Source organism: Chelonia mydas, chromosome 7, assembly GCF_015237465.2.
Source record: "Chelonia mydas isolate rCheMyd1 chromosome 7, rCheMyd1.pri.v2, whole genome shotgun sequence".
NCBI classification, from domain to species: domain Eukaryota; kingdom Metazoa; phylum Chordata; order Testudines; family Cheloniidae; genus Chelonia; species Chelonia mydas.
The window spans coordinates 47,154,521-47,177,497 of NC_057853.1; the positions used below are offsets into that span (position 1 = coordinate 47,154,521).

Sequence of the window (22,977 nt, forward strand, 5' to 3'; positions counted from 1 at the left end):
TGCTCTCACCATCCCTCCCCGGCTGATCTTGGGGGCAGGCAGCAGAGCTGGCATGACTGTAAAGGTGGGATCCCCTCCAAGTGGCTGAAGGAGGCCTGTGCGCTTGCTGGTTGATTTCTGGCGGGGATCTCATGGGACCCCGGCTCCTTTATTCCATTCCCTCCTGAAATCCCAAAGTGCAGGCCCAGATAGTCAGGATTCAGCCCAGAGCGGGGGCCTCTCTGCTTCTGCGGACCCCACACTGGCCACCGGCTCTGGCTGAGATGGGGGCCAATGACTCCCTCCTGGCCTGAGCTTGGCCTGGCTGGGGGTGGGGGTGATCCAAGGTTAGATTTGTCACACAGCCCCCCTCCGAGTTCCCATGCAGCAGGGCTCTCCCTGGGACCTGGGGTTGTAAGTGGAGAGGCAGGGAGCTGGGATAGGAAATACTGAGCCATCATGCAGCTGATTGGGATGTTCAATGGTGTCAGACTGGCCCTGTCCCAGCCCTGGGGTTCTGGCAAGCGCTGGAGCCTGGGGGCTGCTGCTCCTTCCAGCAGGCTGCTGAATTCCCCCGCAGGCTGGCTCCCGCCCACCTAACGCTGTCTCCTCTTTCCTCCCCCAGACTGCAAGTTCACTTGCCACTATCGGTGCCGCGCCCTGATCCAGCTGGACTGCAGTGGCCCCCGGTACCAGGACAGCGACCCGGCTGAGGCCAACGAACAGACGGTGGAGAAAGACACCAACGTGGTAGGAGAGCAGTTGGGGGGGAACAGGGCAGGAGCAGCCAGGAGCTCCCGCCACAGCCAGGGCTCCTGCCCTGGCCCCCACAGCGCCCCCTGCTGGGAGAGGCTGGGGCTGGAGTTCATCAAGCTCCTCCCCTTGCTGTCTGTCCCCAGCCCAAGGCGTGGGTGCTGCCCCTTCCATGCACAGCAGTGTGCACGTGGGGCTTAGCTGGCGTCCAGGGAAAGCGTCATAAATCTTGTTGTGGCCCTGGTGGAGGAGCCAGCTCCAATTTCATCCTGAGATTGTGGCTCCACTCCCGGCAGCTGGGGCCTCCCCAGGGGCAGGGACAGTGGGGGAAGGGAGGTGAGGCCCATTCACCCAGTTGGGCGGGCGCATTGCTAATTAGCTCCACGCCATGTGCCGGGGTGGCTGTCCTGACACCTACCAACACGGCAGATGAGCACCTGGCCCCCCTGTCTGGGACGCCCAGGGGGTCTGGATCCCCTACTGCCCGCCCCTCCCCTGTGCTGGCTGCTGAGTCTGTCAGAATCTTCCCTGTCACCCCACCCTCATTACTGACCCCAATTCCCCTCCCCCACAGACCCACCATTACCCCTATTGCCTCCTTGCCCATCACCTCCCACCCACCCTCATTAGACCCCAAATGTCCTCCCACACAGATCCTCCATTGCCCTTTGCCATCACCTTCCACCCAGCTCCATTACAGACCTCAAATCCCCTCCCCCACAGACCCACCATTGCCCTTTGCCCATCACCCCCCTGCACCCCATTACAGACCCCAATTCCCATCTCCCACAGACCCACCATTGTCCCTCTCTGAGCATGTGGAAAGGTTCTCAGGATGAAATCCAATGCAAAGGAAATCCTGTCTGAGCCCCACCCTGAAGGGATGACCTTTTAAACAGCAGTGAGTGTTGTGCTGGTGAATGGAGTCTGAGGGGCTGTTGATCCATTTGCAGAGCAGCAGGGAGGGTGATCTAGTGCTTAGGGCACTGGACTGGGAGTTGGGAGGCCTGGGCTCAGTTCCTGGCTCAGCCACAGACTCCCAGTGCCTCAGTTTCCCCATCTGTAAAATGGGGATCTTTCCCTACCTCCTTGGTGTGTGAGTGTACAATCCCTTGTGAGGTGCTCCGACAACCCTGGTGAGCATTATATAAGTAGCTCTGGGGCACATGCCCGGGGCTGCCATGCAGCCATTAGGTGGTGACAATGGGAACCCTGTGGAGGGCTAGGGTGACCAGATAGCAAGTGCGGTGCTCCAATATGTCTGTTAGTCTATAAGCTTTCGTGGGTGAATACCCACTTCGTCAAATAGCAAATGTAAAAAATCGGGATGGGGGTGGGGGGCAATAGGTGCCTATATAAGAAAAAGCCCCCAAAATCAGGACTGTCGCTATAAAATCGGGACATGTGGTCACCCTAGGCAGGGCCCATATTCCTCTGTCTGAACAGCGCCTAGTACAATGTGGCCTAATAGAGTGATGCTGACTGGGCCCTCCGGGGGCCGTAGCAACAGTGAATCGTCACAGCCAGTTGGCTGAACTAGAGCTGGTGAAGGTCTCCATCCCCTGTGTAGCCTGCTCAGGAAAACCCGAAAGCAGAGTGGCTCCTGGCTGGGTTGTAGGTCATTGCGTGTCTCTCGTTGCCTCGGCTGAGGGGTTCACTGATGGTGGGTAGAGCAGGCTCCTTGTGGCCCTGTTGGGCTGTTGTAATAGTACTTTGCCTCCGACAGTGGGTCTGACCCACTCCCAGACAGCTGGGTGCTTTTCGGAGCCGTCTGAATGCCCCGGCCTGCGAATCCGGAGCGGAATTCATAAAGGGCTGGAGTTTGTCATGGTATTACTGGTTCCTCCTGGTGCAATCAGAAATCCATTGATAGCTGCATCTCTTCTGGTGACTCTACTACTGGCCATGACCAGGGAACACAGGGGGGAGTGGAGCGAACCAAACCTTGCCGTCTCTGCAGGGGACTGGGGGTTCTGTGCTTTAGGCAAGGGGAGTTCAGTTTGTGTTTGGGGGAAGCTTTGGAGTGGGGGTGGTGGCTAGATTGTGCTTTGGTTTGGCTAAACGCTTGTGGGGCTAGCTTGAGTTTGGGAGGGAGGTTTGCATTGTGGGGCTAAGATCGGGGGGGATCAGTCTGCATTGCGGGGTGGAGGTTCCCATGGCTCTCATTCTTTCCAAATTGGGCTGCCCCTCCCTGATCAAAAATGCAAGGAAGTGAGACTGCCTGGGATTCCCAGTGCAAGTGAGAACCTGAAAGCAGGGTCAGCCCCAGCACCCTGCCTGTGTCTTCAAGGAGCCGCTGGGGAATAATCACTGAGGCAGATCTGGGAGGGGACAAAGGTCAGCCAGGTTTCATCCCCTGTCTGCACTGCCCTGCACTGAACTCCATGTTGCTGCTGGGGCTGTTGCCACCTCCCTCATGTAGAAGAAAGGCAGTTTCGTCTTAATGGAAATGGTCCCCATGTCCTGCTGAGTTAGTGTGTCTGTCTCTCTCCTTTGGTCCTTCTGGCCTAAGATGTACCCATCTCTGACTCCTGGGTGAAAGGGCTGATTAACTCCGCACACACCTATCTACCTACCTACCTGGGAGCATTGCTGTGTGGTTAGAGCACAGGCCTGAGAATCGGGACTATTCACAGGCTGGCTTAGGGCACTAATGTGTGACAGGGGAGGCCTGACCTCAATTCCCTGCTCCACCACGTGTCCTGTGTGACCTTGGGCAAGTCACTTTAGGCCCAGCTCCTGCAAGGTCGTTGAGCCGTAAAGACCTCGGAGGAGCTGGCCCCCGACAGTCTCTGTGCTTTAGTTCCCCATGTGTAACATGAGGGTCCTGGCCCTTCCCTGCCTGGCACGGGGGGGGGGGGGGGGAGAATGGGAGGATAAATGCATACGGCCTGTGAAGCGCCCAGATACCGCCATGATGGGCGCCCTGCCCGGCTCATGTAGACACGCCGAGCGAGGCGGAGGTGGTAGTGGCGTCCCTGCATCATGGGCGATGCTGGCCCCAGGCTGGCTAATGTTTGGGAAGCGCCGCCCAAGAGCGGCCGCGGCGGGGCGAGCTGCTTTGGGGATGAAATCACGGCCGGAAAGGGGCGGGGCGAAGGCGCTCCGGCCCCGCCCCAGCTGGCTGCGCAGCCTCCCCCAATCCGGGCCGGCCCCTGGTGCGGTGTGTACGTTTCAATCCCAACGGCTCGGCTGCAGCCCGGCGACGGCGAGCAGGAGCCGGGGACCACGGGCGTGCAGGCGGGCGGGCAGTGCTTCGCTTCGGGGTGAGGGCTCCCACCCTCTCCATCGTCCGAGCCCGGGTCGGACCTAGCCTCGGGGGCGGCCGGCAGATCCGGGCTTGTTCCGAGCGGGCCGGTCGAGGGGCCGGGGATCCGAGCGCTCCCAGCCCGGGCCGGAGAAGGGCGAGGCAGCTTGCCAGGGTCGGAGGGCGAGCAGCGGCCGGGGAGGGGATGAGCGAGTGCGAGCCGGGGACCCCGTCCTTCGAAATGACCTGGAGCAGCACCACCAGCAGCGGCTATTGCAGCCAGGAGGACTCGGACTCGGAGCTGGAGCAGTACTTCACGGCGCGCACTTCCTTCATCCGCAAACCCCTCAAGGACAAGGTGAGGCAGAGACGGAGCCCCGAACCGGATCCCCCCAGTGCCCGGTAGGGGAGCCCCGATTCGGAGTGGGGGCGGGATCCGGATCCCCCCAGTGCCCGGTAGGGGAGCCCCGATTCGGAGTGGGGGCGGGATCCGGATCCCCCCAGTGCCCGGTAGGGGAGCCCCGACTGGGAGTGTGCGTGGGGGATCCGGATTTCGCCGTGCGTGGATGGGGAGATCCAGATCCTCGAGTTGGAGGTTGCTCAAGGAGGACTTTGCTCCCCTTCCTTTGAACCAGACGACTATTATTTCGTGTGCCCAGGGCCCCGCTCTGCTTGGCGCTGCGCAGACACACTGCGGGGTGGGTGAACAAGGCCCCTGCCCAAAAGGTCTCACTGCCGGCTGATCCGATTTCTTCGGACCCCATCCTGTTACTCCTGGGTCCTGCTTCTCCACTGGCTGGTCCTCTAAGTGCCTTGGGGAGCCACACGGGCTGAGCGGCCGCGGATGGGGGGCTCCCTGTGGGTCTCCGAGGTGAGCGAAGCTCGGTGGAGGGTGTCTAACCCCGCCAGCCCAGGCTCTGGGCACTTCGCAAGCAAACTGATGGGGCTCATCCCAGGGTACGGGGGGGAAGGGGGAAAAGGCTAGTCCTCCATACGCCTCCACGGAGCCTTCCCATGGGTGTATCAAATGCGCTTGCCTGGGTAGGCGTTTTTTCCGGGAACCGGTTTTTTTTTGGGGGGGAGGGTGTGAAACTAATCCTTACGTCGCTGTCACGGGGGCTGAAGGATCTTGGCCAAATGCCATGGGGGGCCAGTCGGGAGGGGGGGTTTCCTGTCTCCCTGGCCTGGCTGGCGCATGGCTTGCTGAGGTCTGTGGGGTAAAGAGAGGTGGGGTATTGCCCTTCAGCTGTGATGACATCACACGTGGCGTGAGTTTGGTGGGTCTTCTGCCAGCCCCTTGATGGGCATTTAGCGTAAAACCCTCAGTTTGGCACCACTGGAAGACTTGGCTTTTGGGAGAGTGCGGGTCAGGATTGAGGGGCATCAGCCGAACTGGGGGGGATCCAGGAGTGGAACAGGACTGTGGGTTGAGACTGAGTGCAGCTGCATTGTTATCCAGCTCTCCAAATTCTTCACCTTTTCCCTCTGTCTTCGGGCTTCCAGTTCCTGTGGTGTCTGTCCCCAGAGTGCTGGGCACTGAGGTGGTGGTAAGGGCAGGAGGAGCTCTCTGGTTTTACGCATCTATCCAACACTCCCAGGTCATCCTGGCAGATTGGGGAGGTGGCAGATGGAGGCTGAGTTAGGGAGATCTGCCCCAGAGGACCCTTGGCAGAGCACCAGTTTGAGCTGCGTCCAGCACCCAGAATGGTGAATGGTCATTGAGGGACAGGCTCAAATTGCCACCTGGCACCATTGCCCTGTGATGGGGCATCTGCCAGGCTCTTTCTCTGCCTGAGGAGGCCTAGCCCACCCGGCTCTGTGCTATCCGAGGGCAGGCTGGTGGGGAGAAGGACGTAAGTGTCTGAACTTGGCAAGCTGGTGTGGAGATGGAGACCTCCCCACCTGGAGGGCCCAGGGCTGTTCCAGCTCTGTGATCCTCTTAGCCCAGAGGTGGGCAAACTTTTTGGCCTGAGGGCCACATCTGGGAATAGAAATTGTATGGCGGGCTATGGAAGGACTCCAGCTCCAAAGAGCTCCATGGACCAGCGCCCAGCGTTGCAATGACAAACTTCCAGCTGCCACCAGCCAAAGGAGGTTGCGTTGTTAGTGGGTAACGGTGGCTAGGGAGGTCCTTGCACATAGTATCTCCTTGGAGCCCTACAGAGCACTCTGGGGCCACTCAGCCTGTGGCCCTACAGGAGCTGAGCTGGGCCGGCATTGTGGGCTGTTCACCAAAGGACCGCGAATCTGGCTGACCTTTGGCTCAGCATGTGGCTTTGGCAGATGATCTGAGGTCAGGAGACACAAGGGTATGAGACATGGGATGATCTCAGCCTCTGGGGTGGGGTGGGTGTGGATGAGTTGGTTCCGCTCAACTGGTGACTGGAACAGGTTGTGTGTATGTGTGTGTATGTACATATGGGGAGGCGTGGATGAATTGGGGGAGTTTTTAATACTCCCCAAAGGGAATTGCTGATTTAGCTGGCAAAAACTAAGCAAAGTGGGAATGGGTGTTGGTCAAACTTCAACCCCCTACCCTCTGCCAGTGCACTATGTTCCTGGCCACAGCTCCCTTGCTGGCCCTGTCCTGACCCCCAGATTGACTGATGCCCCTCAAGCCTACCCTGCAGCACCCTCTGCTGTGCCAGTCTTGGGCTGCTGCTGAGCAGAGTCTGGCCTTTGTGTGGTGCCTTTGTTTGTCAGCAGCAAAAGGCGTGAAACCACACACCCCCACCCCCCGCTGCCCCCTGCAGCTGTGTCAGTGCCTGCCACTCTGCAGGGGCTTGGTGGAAAAGAATTGTTCCCTGAGTGCCAAATCTGCTGCTGGCAAAGGCTGTAGCCTCCCAGCTGTGATACACTGAGACCCCAACAGAAGGGTAAATTCCGCAGCTGGCTCAGGAAACCCCCTGGGGACACCCCTGCGAGGTGTCCTTATGTGAGTGACAGAGCCCTGTTAGTTTCCTGTTTGTGTGATTAAGTGTTTCCTAGTGGTTAGAGCAGAGGTGCTGGGAGCCAGGACACCTGGGTTCTGTTGCCAGATCTGTGGGGAGTGGAATCTACTGGTTATAGGAGAGGGTCTGGGAGTCAGGACTCCTGGGTTCTGTTGCCAGCCCTGCCACTGACTCACCAGGTGACCTTGGGCGAGTCACTTCAAAGCTCCGTGCCTCAGTTTCCCCATTCTGTACAATGATTCTGGGTGTGCTGGATTGTGAAGCTTGGTTCACTCCCAGGTGTAATGTGCATTCAGATCCTTGGTTCTGTCTGGGTTTGGCCACCATCAGAGCACTCCCAAGCACTTAATGATGGAAACCGCGCCCTGGCGGGCCTGCAGGAAAAGTAGTGTTTGTGCGTGAGTCAGTGGCTGTGCTGAGACTACCATGGGAAAGCACAGCTAGTCTGATCAGCCCACTTCATTTAGGTGCCTAGGGGGGAGCTGAGCTCTTCAGAAAATCTGTGGCTCATCCCACGTTACCTGGCAGGCCAGTGCTAGAGCAAGGCGTTGAGCCCAGGTCTGCTGAGCCCCAGTCCCGTGTTGTAGCTACTGGCCCCTCTTCCTTTTCTTCCCCGTTGGTCCGCTGGAGATTGTGGCGTAGCGGGACAGGTGTCTCTTGGATAATCAGGGCCGTGGCGGGCTTTGGGACCTTGCCCTGGGGAAGCCGGTGCAGAGGGCAGGGCACTGTTGGGCTGGCAGTGATCTGTGTTGCCGGGCTTTTCAGGGTGGGGAGCTTCATGTCTGGAGGCAACAACTGTGTGAGACACTGGCTCTGATGGGGAGGGTGGGGCGGGGGGGGGCAACCTTCTGGCCAGTGGCAAATAAGAAAGGGGCATCTCTGGCCTCATGGCTCTGGGGGCCTCTCCTGACACCGAGGAGTCCGAACGGACCCCAAGGCTGTGGCCGACTGGACATCCTGGATACCAGGAGATGTTCCAAGTGCTGCCCTTGTTGGGTTAGCATCGCCATGGCCTTGCCCAGCATCACCAGCTGCTGCTTCCCTAAGGGCTGGCAAAGCACAAAGCAGGATGGTTCTTAAATGGGGGCGTTGGATGGGGAGGGGCTGACGTTGACCCCCCGGGCACAGGCCAGGACAGCGCAGGGCCTTCTCCTGAGGACAGTTCTAGGCTGCGCTTTGCTCTCCAGGGTAAACCTTGTCTGCTCCTTTCCAGGTGACTCTGGCTCTTCGTCCCTTGCCATGGAGGCTTAAGGGGAGTCAGGGCTGCTGCTCTCCTGCTCTGTGCAAAGGGCCTCCTGCACCCCAGCTGTGTGGTGTCTGCGCACTGGGGGAGCGGAACCCCCCCCAGGTGCTGTGCCCAGTGGGAGTGCTACTCACCCGTGACTAAGGGTGATGGAGCAAGGTTGTAATACAATCCATCTGACTCAGAATCTGAGAGCGGAGGCAGCCAGACCAGCTGTTAACCATTTCACCATGTCCCTGAGCAGCCAGCCCTCTCAGCAGGGGCAGTCAGAGAGATGAGGAGGTTGCAGGCAGTTGGGTACAATGCCCCTGGACTGGCTATAGCTTTGGTGCCCTGCCCAACAAAGGGGCAGTTGAGAGCCCAGCTGCAGTGACTGGAGGGGCAGGACGCCCCCAGACTGGAGAAAGGAGAGGGAGAAATGCAGCCAGAAAGCGAGAAGGGAATGGGCTGGGAGGAAATTCCATCCCCCACCCTCATCTTCCCCTACTGAGCAGAGGCAGGGGGTTGTGGGATCCCAGCGGAGGCAGTGGTTGGCACCAGGGGTTAAATATTTGTTATGATCCAACAATCCCAGGCCTCTCAAACATGTAAACAGCTCTTCTCAGGCCCCGCTGGAGCCAAGGTGAAAATCTGTGGTCCCCGCGCCCAGCCGGGCCGCCCAGGGTTGGGAGAGGGACCAAACACAGATGTCGTCCATTCTGCAGCCCAGGGTCTGCTCTTGCTTGATGGGCTCTTGGAACTTGGGGTGATCCTGTGGGGAGCTGGGGAGGGGACATGGACCCAGGACAAACTGACTGACTGCAAGCTGGAGGCTGCAGCTTGTGTGTATAATGCCAATGCCACAGAACACAGGGCCCGGCCCATCCCCAAGAACACAGTCCCAGTGGTGAGAGAGGGCATTATGCCTGTATATGGTTGTTTGCCAAGTGATAACCCAAGGTGCTGCTGGCTCTGGGATAGGGAGTGAGCAGGGCCCTATTGCAGGCCGGGGGAGTGATAAGGGCAGCCCGGGGCCAGGAGAGGAGACGATCTGGCTGTGTTGCACAGGGTGTGTAGGCAGCATAGATCGGCTGACAGGCTTTGCAGTGGCACCTTACTGACCTGCACGCCCGGCCTCCTGTGCCCTGATTGCTGAACTTCCCTCCTGGATAACAGCCCTGTCTCATGCCTACTGGTGCTGGTGGCAGGCAGCTGGGCATGTGGCACTGGGGGTTGCTCACTCCCAGCCAGCAGGGCACCCCATACCTGCTGGGCACCTTGCTGTCTACACCCTGGCATAGTAGCTGTCTCCTGTGCTGTGTGTTGTGTTGTGGGTGGGGTGTGGCTGTAATGACTTAATGCCATTGGGAGGAGGCGCTGCTGCCAGGACCTCCCTCTCCCATTCCAAGGGGGCACATCCCCCTTTCCCTGGGTCCAACATACAGTGAGTACCCATGAGTGCCCAGTATCCGCTGCGTCCTGGCGCAATGTCCTGTGACCGTGCTCCAGGCTGCCCATCTTTGACCTGTGCTGATCGTGACATGCAGCTCATGCAGGTGGGCTGGGCATCTCACCACCCCTTCAGGCGCCGCTTAGGGGCCTCTTCCTGCATATGTGGGGCTGACTCTGCGGGGACCTCCAGGGCTAAATGCACAAGCAGCTGAGTGACAGAGCTGCGGCTGCCTAGCTTGGGCTGTGGCGGACTCCTCCTGTGTGCCTTGGCACGGGTGAGGGGGCCTGTAACACACCCTCGCCCTGTGCGTCTGTGTTGCCGTTACCTGGTAACTAACCAGCCCTGTGTTATTTCCGTTGCGGAGCAGCAGAGCCGACCTCAAAGCTGTTCTAAGCAAAACAAAACTGATCTGAGCAAAGTGGCAGCTACTCCCCTAGCTGGGCTTGGAACAGCTGAGGGTCCTGGTGTAGGGGAGGCATGAGAGATACCCTGGCAGGGCATGCCCCGTTGTGTGTGGGGAAATGCTATCGCTGCCCTAGCATTAGTTGGCAGGAAATGTCTGGAGCCAGGGGTGCCTGTAGGAGGCGCTGTGGCATTGGAGCAGGGGGTGATGCGTTATGTAATGTCCCAGCAAATGGGCCTTGGAGAAAATTCTCTTTGTTCTGTAAACAGGATGCCTGTGTCCCTCCCTGTGACTGTTCATCCTTCAGTCGCGAGCTCCCAGCGAGCCTTTTCCGTCCTGGGCTGGGCTGGGCTCCCTGCGCTGTGCACCCTACCCTCGCAGGCTTCCTCCTGCCCTGGTCCTCAGGATACAGAGACTTCCCCCTTTAGTTCCTTGGATCTGATCTCTGCACATGAGAAACGCGCTCCACCCCGACGCACACCCATGTTCCCTCATCCTGTCAGGGCGTAGCCAGGCTGGGTTTTGTAAACCTCTGCCTAAGCTGCGGCAGGCCTGGTCGCAGAGCAGAGCTTCCTGCCCATGGAATTACAGTTGTGGACTGAGAACAGTGCTAGTAACTTGCACTTAATGCATTGATTCCCACAGTCTGCAAGGACGAGGCAAATTCCACGTGACCCAACCTCTCTCCCAGACTCAGGGGCAGCCAGATGCTGGGCCTTGGGAAGCAGTTCTTGTTTAACAGAACACATTACAACCATAGCATGCAGGAGTTTAAAGCAGCTCTGCACTTCCTGTCCTAAATGTGACTTGGAAAGGCCACCAGAAAACAAGGCATTGGCTCAATTTATTTATTTATTTATTTATTGGACTGCTTCTGTAAGAAGAGCAGGAATGTGTGGTCGTCTATCTCGTGCTTTTGCTGGAGATGTCCCTGGAGGACTAGAGAGCTGGGGTGTGACAAAGTGGGAATTTTCCCTTGTTACGTTATATGCGAGTCTTACTGTTTTGTATTAATGCTGTGTGTGCCTCAGTTTCCCTGTGTATTGCACCAATGTCTAGGTGGTGGGAGTAAGGGTGTGTGACTTTTGCGGGGGTTGCTCCAGCTGCCTACATGGACGCTATGGCTGCCCCTTCGTAACCTGAGACCCAGGAGGGGGATATGACCAGGTGATGACCAGGCGACTCTTGGCCCGGGAAGCGAGACAAAGGCTGGAGGAGGAACAACTGGCAGGGCAGGGGCCAGGCAGCTGGAAGTGAGTCAGTCTTGGCTGGCTTGGGGCGCAGGGGGAGGGCCAGAGCCTTGGCTCTGGGCTCCCCTCCCCCCAGGTTGGACTTGGCTGAAAGTCCCTGATTTCTGTGCTAACAAGTTGTGTCCTATGCTGTGTTCCTGTCAACTAATAAACCTTCTGTTTTACCGGCTGTCTGAGAGTCACATCTGACTCTGGAGTTGGGGTGCAGGGCTCTCTGGCTTCCCCAGGAGCCCCCTATGGGCGGACTCGCTGCGGGAAGCGCACAGTGTGGAAGGGGAGGCTGAATGCTCTGAGGTCAGACCCAGGAAGGTCGAAGCTGGGTAAGCTTCTTGCCCTGGAGACAGTCTGCTCAGTGAGGAGGCTCCCCCAGAGTCCTGACTGGCTTCGTATGGAGTAGTTCCAGAGCATCGCCCCGGTGACTCCGTGACATGGGGCAAGAGCTTTCTCAGTCTTTAATTGAAAGGTATTGAAACTTTAACAGGGAGAGTTTTCCTTCTGCCTATTTGTTGAGCATTTGAATTAGATGGGTCTTAACAAGGACAGACCGGTATGAGCATTTGCTCTCTTGTTCCCTTTCATTAATCATCGTTCATCCCTCAGGTGTCTGCTGACATAACCCCGCAGTTTTCCAGTTGTCTGTCAAGTCTTCTGGGAAAATCAGGGTAATTGTAATGCCCAGCCTCACTGTGTTGGTGGGACAAGCTGTTGATCTAATCGCATTTGTCAGGAGATGGGTCTGCAGTATCCAGACATTTGTCCCCGGCTTTAGATGGAGGCTGTGTGGGATTCCACACCCCCGAATGTGTCGGATAATTCCTCATGATTCATGGGGAGTCCTGCTATTAATGTGCTTCAGACTCCGGAGTCTCTGGCTCAGCCTGAAGGGCCTCCTGGCTGCTGCTCTGAGTTACTTCCTGGTCTCTTGTTTGTGGAGCAGAACCTGGGTACTTGCTCCCTCCCCCACAACCAGGGGACAAGCACCTGCCCAGAGCTAGGGCAGTGCGGGCTGAATGATCACGCTGGAGAACCATTCCCTAGAGCAGTGGTTTTCAAACTTTTTTTTCTGGCGACCCAGTTGAAAAAAAATTGTTGATGCCTGTGGCCCAACAGAGCTGGGGATGACAGGTTTGGGGTGTGGGAGGGGCTCAGGGGTGGGGCAGAGGGTTGGGGTGGGGCTGGGAATGAGGGGTTCAGGGTGTGGGAGGGGGCTGGGGCAGGGGGTTGGAGTGCTGGAGGGGGTCAGGGCTCTGGGGTGGGGCCGGGGATGAGGGGTTTGGGGTGCAGGAAGGGGCTCCAGGTTTGGGGGGCTCAGGGCTCGACCAGGGGATTGGGGCGCGGGCTTACCTCAGGCCGCTCCCAGTCAGTGGCACAGCAGGGGTGCTAAGGCAGGCTTCCTGCCTGTCCTGGCACCACGGACTGCGCTGTGCCCTGGAAGCGGCCAGCGGCAGGTCTGGCTCCTAGGTGGAGGCACGCAAGAGGCTCTGCGTGGCTCTCGCCCGCAGGCACTGCCCCCCACCCCCCCATGCCTGCTCCTATTGGCCAGCCAGTGCTCGGGGCGGGGGCAGCGCACAGAGCCCCATGGGGCTCCCCCACGCCTAGAAGCTGGACCTGCTGATGGCCACTTTTGGGGCGCAGTGTGGTGTCAGAACAGGTAGGGACTACCCTGCCTTAGCCGGGCAGCACCGCCGACAGGACTTTTAACAGCCCGGTCGGTGGTGCTGACCAGAGCCGCCAGGACCCAGTGCCTTACACTCCGCAACCCAGTACTGGGTTGCAACCCAGAGTTTGAAAACCACTGCCCTAGAGGATCATCAACTGACTGATCTGCGGGGCCAGAGATATGGGAGCTGGGGGAAGGACCAGAGTAGCAACCATAGCTTGGTGGGTGATAAAGCAGCTCAGCTAAGCCACAGAGCACTCCAGTTTCAAACACCTGATAGATATTAATTAGCAGGCAGCCTGGGGACAGGGAAGCAGTCGTGCCACCTTCCATGAATGCTTGCTGGACCTGATGTGATAAATGTGGTGTGCATGGTAGTAAGGGGCTGATGGCACTGTTTAGGGTTGGATACAGGCAGGTAGGTGGACATGGATTAAGAGGAGAAAACAGGTCTAGCAATTGCAAATTAGAAGCTGCTTTAGCTTCTGCTTGAGATGAGTTGGTCTCTGATGTGCAGCACCAGCAGGGTGTGTGTGTGCATGGTCTGTCTCTGAACTGTGTGTGTGTTGACCTGGCTAGACTGTGCAAGCTGTGAGGAGAGCCAGAGGCAAACCAAGGCAAAAGGGATAACTTTACATTTTATAGGGAAAACCCCCAAATTGTACCAGGAGCACAAATAATATTGAATGTTACCAAAGACTTACTACTTATAATAATAAGCTATATAGGTGACCAACTCATTAACCTTTGTGTGCTTGTCCACACTGTGCGATTGGTACCAAATGCATTGCTGTTAACAAGAACACAAGAGCTCACTCAACAATATCCTGCGTCACTTCGGAGAAGAATCAACGTTTCCTCTCCTTGGCTGTAAGTCCAGTTCCACTCTTGCTGTCCTCTTTTTTTGCTCCTCTTCGGCTCAAAGTGCTCCTTAGATTCTCTGTTTCTGTGTCGAGTTTATCCGCACTTAGTGGGCCCTCACCTGGCCATAGGGCACCTTTTGATCTGTGTTCTGTCCAAAGATGTTCAAAGAATTTCTCTCTGTTTACAAGAACTGTAGGTGTTTTGTGAGGGGGCTTCTTGTTTACCATTTTCAGGATCTGTCTGCATCTCATGCAGCTTTGATCAATTCCCTTCTCCCCCAATTATATTTCAGATTTTTTTTCCCCTTGATTCTCTCTCTCCGGTAAATCTGTAGATTTGATTTCCCTCCCTTCTCTAACAGTGTCCGTGCATATATCCAGGTCTGTTTTTTCCCCTGCTTCTCCTCACCTGAAACCTTTCCTATTTTTCCTTCTTTCCTCCTTTTCTCTTCCCAGTCCCCTGCTTGTATTCTCCTGTTCTTCTTTTATTTGCTCAGCCCACCTCCGGTTCGCCCGCTAGCTCAGCATCTCCATTCTCCTTCTCTAACACTTCTGGCAGCTGCCCCTTTGGGTGGCTTCGGGGCCCCTCCCCAGCACAATCTGCCCTTTCATTGGCCATCTCTCTCCCCTGGACAGCATACTGGGCAGCTGCTGCAGGTGCTAATGCCGGGTGCGGGTTACTACCCACACGCTATGTAGTATCTGTTTGTGTATACATGTGTGTGAGCATCCATTGGTGTGTCCACGCATGTCTGATGTGTGCCAGGCAGTGGAGGGGTGTGTGTGCCACGTGCCATTTGCGTCTCTCTTCTCCCCCACTGCCATCCTGCGCAGGCAGCTGACGGCTTTGCGGTGGGAAAGGAAAGGAAGTGGTTCCCAGAAATCCCAGGAGAGCTCTGATTGGTCTGTGGTGAGCTCATCTGTAATTCCCCTTGTGGGGAGAGGAGGGGGGGTCAACAGGAAGCCAGGCTGATGCAAGAGGGTGCAATGAAGTTCTGTGGCAGCGGAAAGAGAGGGGGTTGGCCTTCCTGCTCTGGCGGCCTGTGTGTCCTGGGCGTGTTTGTGTCTGATCTGTGGGAAGTAAGAGCTGGTAATACATGAGCTGGCTGCATTGTCCTGCTGAGGTGTTGTAAGATGGCCCATCATTGTGGTGTTCCTGGCTGGGGACATGCCCCAGTGGAGAGTTGTGTCTAGATCTTCTGTGCCAACCCTGAATGGCATGGGCAATGCCAAGTTAGCCCCTGAAGAGCGACATTGGCATTGAAGCAAATACACCAGACCAAGCAGCTGTTCTTTGCCTTGCATTGGTTGGGGGGGACAGGTGTTTAGCCTGGGGCCTGGGCCACTTAGCCCCTTGAAAGCAATCCTGGGAATTCTCTGGCCTGTGTTTGCAGGGGCTCAGAGCAGGTGATCTGAGTAGTCTGATCACCCCCTGGCTGAGGGTGGTACAGAGGCACTGTGGGCAGGCCCCGTATCTGGCCTGCTGGCAGGGCCAGGGGCGCAATCGTCTGTGGTGCCCTGGAGGTGGGATCTCCGGCTGGAGCCTCCTATATTTTTTTCTTCTGGAGGCTGGTCACTGACTCGCACCCCAGCCCCGCCTGTGTGAGGGCCCTGTGTCAGCACAGGGGTGTGAGCAATACATCTGCCCGTGGGCGCTGCTCGGCAGCGAGTGCCTCCTCGCCCCTGGATTAGGCCAGCAGCTGCTGTAGCTCTTGGCTTTGTGAAGTGGTTTCTCCAGTGGTAATGACAGTCTGCAGTGCTGGCTGGCATAGCCCTCCCTGTTCTCAACATGGGCACCGCCTTCCTCTGCCCTCGGCCTCCCCTAGTGTCCACCTGCTGTGCCTTCTGTGGGGCAGGCTGCTGCATGATATAAACCTCTGTCTGGCTCGCTGCCTCTTGGAAGCCTCTGGGATAACAAGTAGGGGGGATGATTCCTGACTCCCCTCTTTGATCCTGCCTGTGGGTCCAGGGAGCTCTCCCCAGCCAGGCCTGGGGGGACTCTACGGGAGGGCTCAGCAGGGTTTTATCTCTCTCCAGATGCACCCCTCGCACGAGGTATCTGCCCACGGGGGTTTCTGGTCTGTTGTGCGGAGCAGGTGTGATTAAAGCAGACTTGGTATCTACCTCTCCCGTGGGGGCAGGGAACTCCTCTGTCCCCGTCCCCTCTGCCCCAGCCTGTCTGGCTCATCCAGGCCAAACCAGCAGGATGTCCCCCTGGACTGAAATCCAGCCATCCGTGTCACACACAGAACCTGGCCCCCTCTCTTGCTTCACTGTGACCCCCTGGCTACATCAGAGTCACTCCTGATGTGCACCACATCAGGGACAGACCCCCAGGAAATGGGGCACGGACCCTGTCATGGTGCTTCTTGGTGCTGGTGCTGCTGGCTTCCTGAGCTGGGCCAGGTCAGGGAGCCTCTTCTTCCTAGAGGTGAACTTGCCAGGGCAGGGTGGAGGGTGCCGGGCGGGGGCAGCGTGCACAGGATCCAGAGCACCGATGCCCAGGGCTATCGGAGACCAGGCAGCAGGAAGTTCTCAGGGTGGGGGAAACATAGCAGTCCTAACTCCTGCAGCAGGGCATTGTGGGTGCTGTGCCAATCGCCACGTCAGCGAGTGGGCCTGGGTTGTGGCTGGGCTGAGATGCAGAAGGCAGAGGGTAGCTGTGGGGACAGGAGCTGAATGGGAGCCCCTGCTGACCAGGGAGGTGGACTGACCCCACCCTTCTCTCTCCTGCAGGATGAGCAGATTGACTGGGAGAAGCCAGTTCTGACCCAAGCCGAGATCGAGCAGAAGATAAAGGAATACAACAGCCAGATCAACAGCAACCTCTTCATGAGCTTGGTGAGGCCAGGAGCGTGGAGGGTCTGCGCCCGGGCGATGGGGCAGGGCAAGGAGCTCACAGCTTCAGATTCGAACTCTCAAAAAAGGGGCAGTGCTCAGAATCCATTCCAGGGGGGTCATGGCTCCATGTCCAGGTCTTCCCTGCTCCCAGGGGCTGCATCCAGAGCCCATTACAGGGGGCACAGGGATCCCATTCTGGGTGTTCCCTGCTCTCAGGGGCTGCACCCAGGGCCCATTTCATGTTCACTGCTCCATTTTCCTGCCCCGTTCCCCGGCTCTGCCCAGCTCATTCTCTCTCTGGTTCTCCCTCCTCCCAGAACAAAGACGGCTCCTACACTGGCTTCATCAAGGTGCAGCTGAAGCTGATTCGGCCGGTCTCGGTGCCAGCCAGCAAGAAGGCGCCCTCCATTCAGAACGCCAATAAGGCGCTGCGCTCCCAGGTGGTGACGCGCCGCACGTCCTTCTACCTGCCCAAGGACACAGTCAAGCACCTGCACATCATCTCCCGCACCCGCGCCAGCGAGGTCATCGAGGCCCTGCTCAAGAAGTTTATGGTGGTCGACAATCCCCGCAAGTTCGCCCTCTTCGAGCGAGTTGAGAAGGACGACCAAGGTACCTGGCCTCCTCTCCTCCCCTGGGCTCAGTCCCTCCACACGTCCGCCCCACAGTCCCCATCTCAACCGGCTTTAAAACCAGCCAGAGCTATTCCCGGTGTGCAGATTACACTGACTAGCCAGGGCTTAAATTTTACCCTGCCACAGTGGCTGCCCCACTTCCTCACAGTGCGCCCCGCTGGGAGAGGCTGGGACTGAAGTAGCTGGGAGCTCCCCACATAGCCAGCAGTCCTGCCCTGCTCCCCACAGCGCCCCCTACTGGGAGAGGCTGGGATTGGCATAGTTAGGAGCTCCCACCATGGCCAGAGCTCCTGCCCTGCTCCCCACAGTGCCCCCTGCTGGGAGAGACCAAGGCTGGAGTGCTGGGAGCCCCTGCCCCCCACAGCCAGTACTCCTGCTCCACTCCCCCAGCACCCCTGTCTGCTGGAGCTGTCTGCTCCACTGTACTGAGCTGCGTGGCCTGTCTGTCATTGCAGTGTACCTGCGGAAGCTCTCAGATGAGGAGCAGCCCCTGCATCTCCGGCTGCTGGCTGGCCCCAATGAGAAGGTCCTCAGCTTCGTTCTGAAGGAGAACGAGACCGGAGAGGTCAATGTGAGTCTGGGAATGGCCTGATGTGTCTCGAGGGGGAGCCTGAGTCCCTCTGGGAAGCCTATGGGTTGTGGGAAAGGTGTTATAGCACTGCCCTCTGCTGGCTGCCTCACTGACTGGTCCTGATGGCAGGGCTAGCCGGCTGGAAAGGGGGAATTGAGTGCAGAGGGGTATCAGGGATTCTTGTAAGCGCCCCTTCCTGGCCACCCACCAGGGTTGCTGCGAGGGGAATCCGAGGCTCTGTCATCCGCATCCCCAGGGTGCTTCAAGCTCCTGGAGCTTGAATGGAGCCACTGCCCTGGTCTCAGGATCCCTAGGCACACTCAGGGCACAGACCTTGCATCTGGCCACCCTGCTTCAAGTGCTGGAACCTGCTGTCCAGCCGCCTGCCCTTTGGGGCGCAGCATTGACCCTTCACGCTCCCCAGTGCGTGAACACACCCCGCCCCCAGAACTCCTCCCAAAAGGGGTGACGCCGGTTCCAATTTAACTGTCTCAGGGGCACAGAATAGTTGGGCAGCTGTGCACACAGGCACACACGCTTTGTACAGTCTTTCAACTTGATGCTCTTTATATTGTTGATGTGACGCGCAGGAGATTAGACCGTACCAAACAATCAAACACCCTAAACGCGATGTCCCTCGCTAGCTCATCCTTCCCTTGGGGAACATTTGTGTTCCGGCAGGCGGGCACGTCCCTGCCACAGCCTCCCTCTTCTTCATCTGCTGCAAAAATAGCTCACTCCTGGACCTTTCCTCCTGGTGAGCTCCTTTATTCTCCTCCTGGTAACTTTCCAAACCCCCCTCCCTTCAGACAGGGGCAGGAAGTGTCTTTTCCCAGCTGGAGCAATCCCCTTGTCCCAAAGCATTTTACTTTGAATGGACGATTGATTGTTGTATGCTGATTAGTCCCCATTGTCTCTGGCCTGGCAGAGACAGACACAACCCTGCTAAATCTTGGGGGATCCACATACAGACAGGTGTTCCCTGACAGTCAGTTCATGCTACAATGTCCTAAAATCATCCGTTCCAGAGGATAAGGGGAACAATGGGAGTAAATAGGGGAGCTCAACAAGGCCCCATTTGTGTTGTGGGCATGGGAGAGGTAGAAACAGAAGGCTATGCCTGAGAGCATGAGATGCGCACAGTGAGGTGCAGGGCACTGCCCCAGCATGAAAACCTCCCCCCCCCACCCCTTCCATTGGGAGGGAATCTGAGATCACTACTGATTCGTGTAAGGTTTGGTCGGCATGGGGCAGTGTAGTTGAAGGATACTGGACCGGAGCCCCCTGCTATTCCAGTCGTGGCCCCCACACAGTACTGCCGTAGCCACTTTGTTATTGCAGCCCTGGGCTCCCTCTTTTTCTCCCCCTGCCAATGCCCATCAGTCCTAACCTGCAGCCACCCTGCTATTTCTGTTATGGACCCCACACAGCTCTGTTGATGCCCCTCCATTCTCACCCACAGCTTTCCCCTGCCCCCCGCCACCGCACACTAGTCCAGCCTTGGGTTCCAACCCCATAATCCCCTGAGAGCTCTGCTAATGCCCCGCAGCCGTGACCCACTACCTAGGTGATGCTGCACACCGTGGCGCAGGCTCCCAGAATGATAAGCCCTCTGTCCTCTCGCCCTGCAGTGGGACGCCTTCAGCATGCCTGAGCTGCACAACTTCCTGCGCATCCTGCAGCGTGAGGAGGAGGAGCACGTCCGCCAGATCTTGCAGAAGTACGCCCGCTGCCGCCAGAAGATGCAGGAGGCACTGACTACCCGCACCCCGGGCTGAGCCGCCCCCGTCCCGGACCTGACACTCCAACCGACACCAGGTGGCTAGGAGAAGAGGCGGCGAGGCCAGGTGGACATGGACGGATCCGCTCCGGGACTATGCTTGTGGGTCGGGAGCTCCCCTGCGTGGGTGCAGGGAGGTGGGGGGGAGTGTGGGAGGGGGCGGCAGAGGAATGGGAGGTGGGTGGCTCCCCCGCGGGGGCCCCCAGTGCCGTGTGAGGCGCGAATGTGAGCGATGGAGGGACTGTGTGCATGGGGACATTTCCCCCGGGTGGGGGGCACTGAACTGCCCCCCCCCATCATGTGTGCGTATATGTGGGGCTGCTGGGTCACTGCCAGGATGGCCGCTTCCGCCTGTGCCTTGGGGAGAGGTGGGGCGGTACAGCTGGTCCAGGTTCATCCTCCTGCCAGGGCCCGCTGGGCCTAGGCTCCGCTGGGCCTAGCCATGTCTGGGGATAGATGGAGGCTCAATGTGGACCTTATTGGCAGCCCCTGAACCCTGTTCCCCACTCCTTGGGGGGGGGGGGGGGAGGTAGCAGTGGACTCAGAGGGTGGGAGGGCCCTGGATCTGTTCAGCCCTGCCCTGTCGTTAAGCAGGACAGCCAAGACCTCCTGATGTGGCCAGACCCTAGGTCCCTGGACAGGTGCAGCCACAGGGCGCTGTGCTGGCAGGGCTGAAGACTCTCAATTCAGCCACGCTCAGGGCCATCTGTGGGGCAAGCCTAGGGGAATTGCTCCAGGGACCAATGCAGCCCTCAAGACCCTGTGTTGGTCTTTCCAGGATCCTGTTACCAAAGGTGGCCTCGGTAGAGAGCAGCATCCAAAGGAAGGCCAGGAGAAGGAGCTCAGGGGACCATATGGGGCAACCCCACCCCCAGGTTTAGCCTCAACGGAGCTGGTGCCAGGGATGGGTCTGCCCCCGTAGGTATCCTGGAGAAGAGGCCCTGGGCGCTGTTGCATGCTAGGTCCATCACGTGAATGGAGGGATGACACCCCACAACTTGCCCCCAGCAAGCTCGGTGCATCCTGGCGGGAGCTTGGGCCAATAACAATGGCAAGTAGATAGCGCTGGAGGGCGAGGGATGGCAGCCCTAGCCTTGGACAGGCCCTGATAGGCACTGCCAACCCTTCCCCGAGGAGCGGCAGACCCCCTGTGCCCAGGGAGCTGGGGCACTAGTGCAGGGCTGCAAGGCTGGAGTGAAGCAGCCGAGCCACTCCCCATGAGTGCCTGGGACCTGAGGCTGTGCGAATGCACCAAGAGGCCCCCCTCTTTGCAGCGGGGCCTTGCTTTGGGATTTGAGTTTTTCAGTGAATGTTCTTGAACTCGACTCTGTTGAATGTCCCGAGCTTCCGTGGGGGCTGCGCTTCCCCGGAGGCTCGGCCTGTGCGTGGTGCTGGCTCTGTGTGGATCAATAAACGATTCAGGGCAAGGCTGTTTTGTTTCTTTGGAGCCAGTTTCGGGTGCAGAATGACAACCTGTCTGCCCAGCATCAGTGATAGACCCCAAAGCTCCTGAACCTATTCCCCACCCACACCCCGGTGGCCTCCCACCATGCTTTGCCACAGCCAGAGGAACAGGCAAAGCCTCCTAGAGGTGCAACAATGGGGACGCCTGAACCACCCTGGATAGGGAGGCAAAGGGGGAGGGGCCATTGAACCACAGGGGGCAAACTGACCCCGCCCCTCACCATGTCCATCTTGACCTCCTGCTTCGCATGCAACTTCCACTTGCTGCCATTCATAGCTCTGCCTACATCTTCCACATGGACCTGTGATCAGCGCTGATGTGACCTGAGGACCTGTTGGTCTGTTATTCGTGTCCCAGTCCAGGCAATGCTCCCCTCCTCTCTCGGGAGGGGAATGGTGATGGTGACAGGGAGGGTAGACTCCCTTGTATAGTGCTCCCTTGCAAGCTAATGGCCATTGCAGAAGGCTGCCGTTCTCTGAGGGGTGCATGTTTGGTAACACTGGATTCACAGTCACTGAGGTTTGCGGAGTCATGAGTTGGCTGGCCCACTACGGTAGCCTAAATTGTGTTGGTAAGCAATGGGGCAACCTATAAGGATTCAGGCTGTTGTCTCACACCATGAGTTACGCACCATGCAACCTGTGCAGCGCCCCCCCCCATGCATGCAAATAGAGAGCAGCAGTCCCTCCCCTCCCCCCCATCTCCCGGGGACCCAGCCTCAGGAAGAATGGGCGACCACATAACAAATTACAGTGGTATGGTGCCACTCACCCTGCATAAGCCCAGACCCCTTTAGAAATTCAAGGATCATTTCTCCTGTCTCTCTGGGGTGAAGCATGGCAGCTGTTTCCAACTACCCATGGCAGTGATATGCACCAGTGTAGACCAGGAAATGAAGCTGATGCCAGTATCTACAGGGAGGAATTAGGGAGGTGGAATTGAATTCTTGCAGCTGGGAATTTGCCAGAACGTTGCCCCATGCAGCCTTTTCCCTCCGTGACATCCACCTTCAGTACCTCCACCTCTGTACCATACATCCCACACGGGCATAGCAATGTTTGGGGTACTGATCTACAGGATGTCTGAGGAGGACTCATTGCAATCGGCCGAGCAAGGCTGGGGCAGGAGGGTCAATGGGATGAACTTTCCCCGGCGGTTTGATGACGGTAATAGACAGTGTGCTGTGGATTGACATTAGCCATAGTCAGGAGACAGCAGGGGCTGTGTAATCTGCCTCCTGGGAAGGAGTTCCCTACTTCAACCCTTATCCTAAACCCATTCTATTCCCTGCACCGGCTGCTCAGCCTGGGGACAAGCCCCCTGTCCCTGTCGGGCCTGCAGAGCCCATGTAGCTGTGGAGGGCTGGGTGGGTTCCACCCTGCTGCCAGCCCAGGCTGGATTCCTGAGCACGGCATGGAAGGCCTCAGCGCTGTTGGCCACAAGACAGGCAGTGCCAGTGGGTGGAGGAATCTTTTGGACACATGCTACCAGCCAGCTAGATTTGCTGCTGGAGCAGAATGGAGGAGAAACCCAGGCACCAACATGCCAGTGCCACAGAGCTGCTTCCCCGCCCTGACTCCTGCTCTGCCTGCCCATCCTAGCTTCTGCCCCTGGGAGAACAAGAGACTAAACATAAGGCCTGGAGGTGAGGGCTTCCAGCAGGCCCTGGCTGTGTGTCTGAAAGGCACCATAAGGGGTACAGGTACCAGAGCAGGGGAGATGCCCTCCTGCTCCCCACAGCACTCCCCACAGCTGGGAAAGCTCACCTGCCAGGGACAATGCCCCACTGGGCTGGGAAGCCCAGGTGCCAGCCTGGTGGCAGGTGCCGATGAGTCATGCTAGGAGGCAGATGTGCCCTGCCACTGAACCCTCTACACTCTCCCCCCCTCCCAAACCTCCCCTAG

At 58.1% G+C, this 22,977-nt stretch overlaps 1 protein-coding gene across 4 annotated transcripts in view; it reads left to right on the forward strand.

Annotated features, from left to right (window-relative positions):
- Window positions 1-21,036, forward strand: part of RASSF1 (Ras association domain family member 1) — a 29,474-nt gene extending 8,438 nt beyond the window's left edge. The window contains exons 2-6 of one of the 4 annotated variants that reach the window (XM_027824320.3): window positions 605-729; window positions 16,518-16,622; window positions 16,940-17,234; window positions 17,713-17,828; window positions 19,460-21,036. In XM_027824320.3, coding sequence (XP_027680121.1) covers window positions 605-729; window positions 16,518-16,622; window positions 16,940-17,234; window positions 17,713-17,828; window positions 19,460-19,606 — 788 coding nt within the window. In that variant the 3' untranslated portion in view covers window positions 19,607-21,036. Of the gene's footprint in view, window positions 1-604; window positions 730-3,779; window positions 4,338-4,549; window positions 4,851-13,040; window positions 14,906-16,517; window positions 16,623-16,939; window positions 17,235-17,712; window positions 17,829-19,459 lie in introns of those variants that run through there. The other 3 variants (XM_007061831.4, XM_037904925.2, XM_043552324.1) reach the window with 3 other exon arrangements.
- The last annotated feature ends 1,941 nt before the right edge of the window (window positions 21,037-22,977 follow it).